Raw genomic sequence first — 6521 nt, forward strand, 5'->3', positions numbered from 1 at the left:
GTTTTTTTTTAAATAATAATGTACCAGTAAAAGTAAAAGTAAAATCAAACGTCTCATCCTCTCATCTAATTCTGCCATGTGGGTGCTGCAATAAAAAAAAAATAACTGTTGACCATTGTTTTGCGTGCTGTTCTTATACTTATGGTTTTTGAGTGCTTTGTTTGTATTTTCCTCGTTTTCTAAACAGGATATTACAGAAATTATTTCTGTCGTTGGATATACATCTAAAATACATGCACTTAATAACAAAATTATATCTAGGCTGTTTCGTTGTGTATATTTCATTGATATAACGGAAGAAACTTTTCTCCAAAAATCATATTATAAATATATAAATCAAAATGAATATAAAATTACATTAATTATTTTATTTTATTTTATGATATATCATATGATCAATAACTAAGAGTAAATGAAATTCAATAAGATAAACGTGAAAACGACTGTATACAGTACCACAATACCATACTTATTCAATTTTCTAATATTGTGCTTTTTAAGACTACATTTGTACGACGTTTAAGTTGTGATGATCTCAACATATATTTGTAACGTTATCACGTGATTTCTGTGCGTAAAAAGGGACACGCAGACACAGACTATTTCGGAACTTTTGTAAAACTTTTACTAAATCCAACATTGAAATGGATCCTTGTTTTTGTTAAGATTTTATACGTCTATTGTTGTCTTTAGTTATATCATAATGTTTTTTTTTCAAAGGGGAACATGGTGTAAATGGCAGATCTTTAAAGTCTCTGTTAAATGTATTATACGATTTCAAACTCGTAACGATTTAGACATTGACAAATTGTATCGACATTGGTCCATTCCTGAAGGATTTGGTGTTCTTGTAATTTAGTGTCGTCGTTGAAATACCCATGATCTAGTTTTATTTCTACTTACGTTATCCGCTTGGATGATTAACTTTCTGTCGCCATTTTGAAACTTGTATTTGTAATGTGTTACATGTAAAACGTTTTAAAAGATTTTAGCTATGATTATAGTCTACAGCGTATTTGTGGCAAATTACAAATTGTGTAACTATTAAATATCCAACAAACGTATTTCATTGATTCGTACCAATTTAATGGTTTTTAAAAACACGTAGATTGAACATACACCTATAGAATATTTAAAATTATCGATAATTAACAATTACCCTCAATAATATTGTGCTTTTTAAGACTACATTTATACGACTACATCAGGAATACAAGAAAAATCATACGAAAAGAAAAAAATAAACTAGGAATATCTCCTACACGATCCACTTTATCATTGTTGTGTGTAAATATTAAAAGAGCTATACAACTAAAGAGGATATAAAAGTAGGCAAATAGACCACAATTCAATTGTGGCTAAAGAACTTGGAACCATTGTTTCTCAATAACTACTACATTTATCAACGGAAAATTCAAATACGTGTGTTAACAAATCATATCAGTACCGAAGAACTGACTACTGAGCTATAGAAACCCTTTATGAATAGCACTCAACTGGTAGCTGTATCGACCCTGTACTTGAAAATGAAAATAACACTTTTTATGAAGACAAAGGTATTGCAATATTGAAATTGTGAATTCTATAAAACAATGCTATTTGGTTTAAAATATACCTTTTATATGATTAAGACAGCGATGAAATAACAGTTTTTTCAGTTAAATGATAAAACTATGCAATTATTATCTTTTTTGACTTGTACATGTAAAAATGATATAGAGCACAAGAGAGGTGAAATATACCAAAATTGAAAGGGATGTTAAAACTCATTAGTAAAAATTTATGTGTTCATACAAATAAATTAATTTTGATTCCAAACAAACCTGTGCAAAGGAAACCATTTCAAGGTCTGGTTGGATAAAGAAAGTTACGTTCACTTTGTTTAAGAAAATACTTTCCCGGATTAAGATGTGTATATTTTTCTTCACTGCAGACGATAGTTAAATGACTATCTGAATTTTATTTGGTATTGTCTACTGATAATAGACATTGTTTAAATTACCTTTTTTTTAAATAAGGAGATGTGGTATGAATGCCAACGAGACAACTATCTACAACAAGAGTTGAAATGACATAGATATAAGCAATTACAGGTCAACGTACTGTTTTCAACAATGATAAAATTCCATACCATATAGTCAGCTATAAAACAACCCGACATTGTTCATATCAACCAAAACAATACATTTTGCAAAGAATTCGGCTCAAACCGGCACTAGGGACCGTCTTAAACTTACAGTGAGGTGAGAGTTTTTTTTTTGCTCCGTGTTAAAGGCCTCACTGTGACTTTGAGATGAAGAACAGCAATAAAAACGCTGATCCTTTGCTTTTTGTTTGTTTTTTGCTGTGCATGCACTGATTTTTATACATAAAAAGAAACTTGTTTGTCTCATGAGATATCATTGAGAAAATTCATTTCTATAAAGGAATGTACAGTAAATTAACCTTTTTGTAACATATCATTTTTTTCTTATTAATTACTTTAAGGTGTCATGGATGGATACCCAATATCCTTTGTTTTTCTATAATATAAAAAAGGAGATGTGGTATATTGCCAATGATACAACTATCCACCAAAGTTCAAATGAAGTGGATGTAAACAATTATAGGCTATCGTACGGACTTCAACAAGCATGGTCAAGGTGTGTTTTATTTGTAGTTTGGATAGTTGTCTCATTAGCAATCATACCACATCTCCTTATTTTGATATTGTGATTGGGCATATACTTTACACTTAGGTTTTAATATTTTTAAACGAATTTAGGGACCAGCTGAAGCCCGTCTCGCTGTGTTGATGACCCATTGGTTGCCTTGGGCTGTTTTCTGCTCTTTGGTCGGGTTGTTGTCTCCTTGACACATTCCCCATTTTAATTCTCAATTTTATTGAACCAATGGTTGCAAAATGTTTATTAATATAATATTCTATGGCTTCTTGTTAATATGTTCTACAACTAATTATTGACTCCGCACAAAGGAAGTTTGTACCTTAGCTAGTTCAGAAAACAAGCAAGGTAACCAAAGATACCACCTTTATACACTAACTCAAGTCTGGTCGCTGTAACTGTATACTTTTTACTTTCACCCATAAATTATAAAACGTACTTATTGCCCCTGAGAAGATTAGAGAACTAGCTTTCGATAACTTTGTGTCTTTTGTTTTATGTGAATTCTTTTGGTTTTTTTTTTTTTTTTTTTTGCTTCTTGTACATTTTTTAGTAAAGATATTTCGAAATAATTGTTACCGTTTATTCCTTGAGTTGTGTTGTGATAGAACTGGTGAGAGGACGGTTGGACGCACACCAGTATGTTTAACCCCGCCATATTCTGTATGTGTCCGTTCAAAAGATCCTGTTACACAGTGCTTGTCGTTTGATGCTGTCTTACATATTTGTTTTTCTTTTATTCATTTTTTCCGTGCCGTTGGTTTCCTTGTTTCGTATATTTTCTCATTTTGTTATGTCGGGGCCTTTTAGAGCTGACTTTACGGTATGGGTCATACTCAGTATAAAATGTCGTACGTTAACCCATAATTCCAAGTCATTTTGTCTCTGGTAGATGGTTGTCTCATTGGCAATAATTACACATATCTTTGTTGTACAGTGCTTAGTCGAATGACTTGGTTCTTTCACAATACCGAAAGGTCAAAATAGATTTCAAGTTTCAGTTTGAAATGGTCGTTTCAAACTTATAATAATTGGAATATATTGCTAGTCAATTTAATACGTTTAAGTATAAATAATTGCAGCATCATTTAAATATTCTTACCATCCAATTCAAGTGATTGAACTACTTTCTTGGCATGGTAGGAACGTTTGAAACGTACTGATCAGGAATTTCAGATTTAAAACCAGTATAACACCCAGCAATACGACAATTTATAATTAATCTGTTCTAAGCATGTTGCATGTGTTACTGGAATATCGTAATGCATCATGAAAAGAAAGATAAACTGTTTTAAAGATAAGCGAAAATTGTGTGCTAAAAACATGATATAAAAAGGAGGTATTCTGACTTCTGCTTAACACACATTAACTTCTCTTTGCATGTATTTTTACCATTCGTATGTATAGATCTGCGTGTAGCACAGACGCGCAATAAGCACTATGGTAATACTCATTACGCATTTAACCTTAAGAGTAGATTATTTATAAAAAAATAATGTTGTTTAGAATTTCCCAGGGCCGCTTTATCATACAGAAGGAAAACAAATTGCTTTGAAATTCATTTATCTAACAATATATACCAAGACAATTTGTACTAGTTTGCCCAAGAAGAACCTGTTGAAAAAAAAATAATACAAGAAAAAATTATAAAAATCAACCAAAATATTCAAAGCCCAATACAACAAAATCAACAAAGATGTGATTCAATTGGCAATAAATTAAAGGTTTGTTTTTTGTTGTTGTTGTTGTTTCCTTTGCGTCTGGTGGCAAGCAATTCCTGCATATTCAGTACGAGAAGATATTAGTCAATGCATCAAAATGAAAGATTGAAAAAATGTTGTACGCAGTGAAAGAGGGATATTATAGAAATAATGTGATTCTGTTTACTCACGTAGTGACATTAAAAATGTGTGGATTTTTAAGACCTCGAAGGAACTTCTGAAGTATTTCAAATCTATGTCATTCTCTGAAAAAAAGTCTATTAAAACCTTCGATTTTTTTACCCTTTACGCTACAAATGTATTGTTTTGGAATATAATTCAACATATTTTGTTAAAAATGAGGCCGAAAATAAAACATGCTACACAGAAGAACAAGCAATCTGTAAGCTGGAGTTTCACATTTACAACATATTTGTTGAATTTGGAGGTAGAATTTTCCAGCAGGTTTTCGGCATTCCTATGGAAACCAACTGTGCACCTCTCCTTGGCGACATTTTCTTATTTTCATACCAGTCTGCGTTCATCCAAACACTTGTTAAAAACAAGATGATTAAAGAAGTTACAGCATCTAAATTCACATACCGATATATTGATAATGTTTTTCCCTTAACAATTCAAACTTTTCTGATAAGGTCCCATTAATATATCATCTTGAACTAGAGACAAAGAAAACCATAGATATAGCTTCCTCCGCCTCATTTCTAGACATGTACATCGAATTTGACTACAACCGTCATCTCAGTACCAAAAGTTATCCCAAGCGAAACGATTTCAATTAATTTTGAAATTATAAATTTTCCTCACATTAGCAGCAATATATCAAACATTTTAGTGAGCCCTTCCCTAAGCTATAACCTTTCATCTGAGCTATAACCGGTAATGAACTTTACCGTACGAAGCTGGGGAGGCTTACCGAAAGAGTGTAAGGTGGACACGTTTTTTAAGCAGTTAAGCTGCTTTATGCGAGCACCCTAGATTTGTGTTGTACCCAATAAATGCTGAAATATGTACCATTGTTATTATCTGGCTGGCTAAATTTGGTGGATTCAGATAATACGAAGGTAATTAATATTAAACATTTTATTCGTTTTTGTCTGAGATGATTGTGATTATTTAAATCATCTTAATTAAATGTATGCTCATTTGTTTTCTTGTTAACACTATTCCGTTTATCTCGTAAATGAGCTTCATGCTTGTCAAATCAAGTTGTTGTTATTGTTATTGAATGAAATAAAACTAGAGATCTGATTAGTCGATGTCAAGGTCATTTCAAGATGGTTTCCTTTGTGTTTTTAGTTCAGGCTTTGGTGTTACAGACTGCTACATGTGCTTTGATTAGCTCAATGTGCTTCAAATAATATTGAGATTAACACTTTAACAATTATTTTCTAAAGGACGGCATTATTTAACTTCCAAAGTCGTATATTTTTGTAAAATATAAGTCCGAATTTGTGACGCGTCTCACACCATAATTGTTTTTGATTTACAAGGATTTTTCAATTTCCGGTATAGAAAAATACAACTTTTTCGATGTTTCATTTTATGAATTTTTCATATTTAAACACTCGTGAAGTGTTCTAGAATCATTTCTATGCGTTTCCTTCAGCAACTTGATGCTGGTAAACGACTTTTCCATGAAAATACTGCAAAAAGAAATCGCATGATACGAAAAGAAGGTAACGTAAACGTTGTCAACAAGCAGTTTTTTTTCTTAATTCCTATTACAGTTATTTAAAGTTCAAATAAATGTTTATTTTTATGATATTAGTAATGAAGGACAGTGAAACCGTAATCAAGATATTTTAATTCACTTATAATTTCAAATACAATTTAGAATGGAAATAGGGAATGTGTCAAAGAGACAACAATCCGATCAAAGAGCAGAAAACAGCCGAAGGTTACCAATGGATCTTCAATGCAGCGAGAAACTCCCACACCCGGAGGCTTGCTTCAGCTGGCCCCTTAACAAACATGTATACTAGTTCAGTGATAATGGACTTCATACCAAAATCAGAAATATACACAAGAAATTAAAATTAAAAATCATACAACACTAACAAAGGCCAGGGGCTCCTGACTTGGGACCCCAGAGCACCAGAGAATATGAACATTAATTATCACAGCATCAATGAAAATG

The 6521-nt window shown here is 31.8% G+C and overlaps 1 protein-coding gene across 2 annotated transcripts in view; it reads right to left on the minus strand.

The window, feature by feature from the left end:
- LOC127715390 (uncharacterized) overlaps window positions 1–1004 on the minus strand; it is a 175266-nt gene extending 174262 nt beyond the window's left edge. For both annotated transcript variants that reach the window (XM_052221426.1, XM_052221428.1), the window contains exons 1-2: window positions 904–1004; window positions 25–85 (exon numbers count right to left, since the gene is read on the minus strand). In XM_052221426.1, coding sequence (XP_052077386.1) covers window positions 25–78 — 54 coding nt within the window. In that variant the 5' untranslated portion in view covers window positions 79–85; window positions 904–1004. The remainder of the gene's footprint in view (window positions 1–24; window positions 86–903) is intronic.
- Between the last annotated feature and the right edge of the window lie 5517 nt (window positions 1005–6521).

This window comes from Mytilus californianus, unplaced genomic scaffold (genome assembly GCF_021869535.1).
Source record: "Mytilus californianus isolate M0D057914Y unplaced genomic scaffold, xbMytCali1.0.p SCAF_9, whole genome shotgun sequence".
Classification (NCBI taxonomy): domain Eukaryota; kingdom Metazoa; phylum Mollusca; class Bivalvia; order Mytilida; family Mytilidae; genus Mytilus; species Mytilus californianus.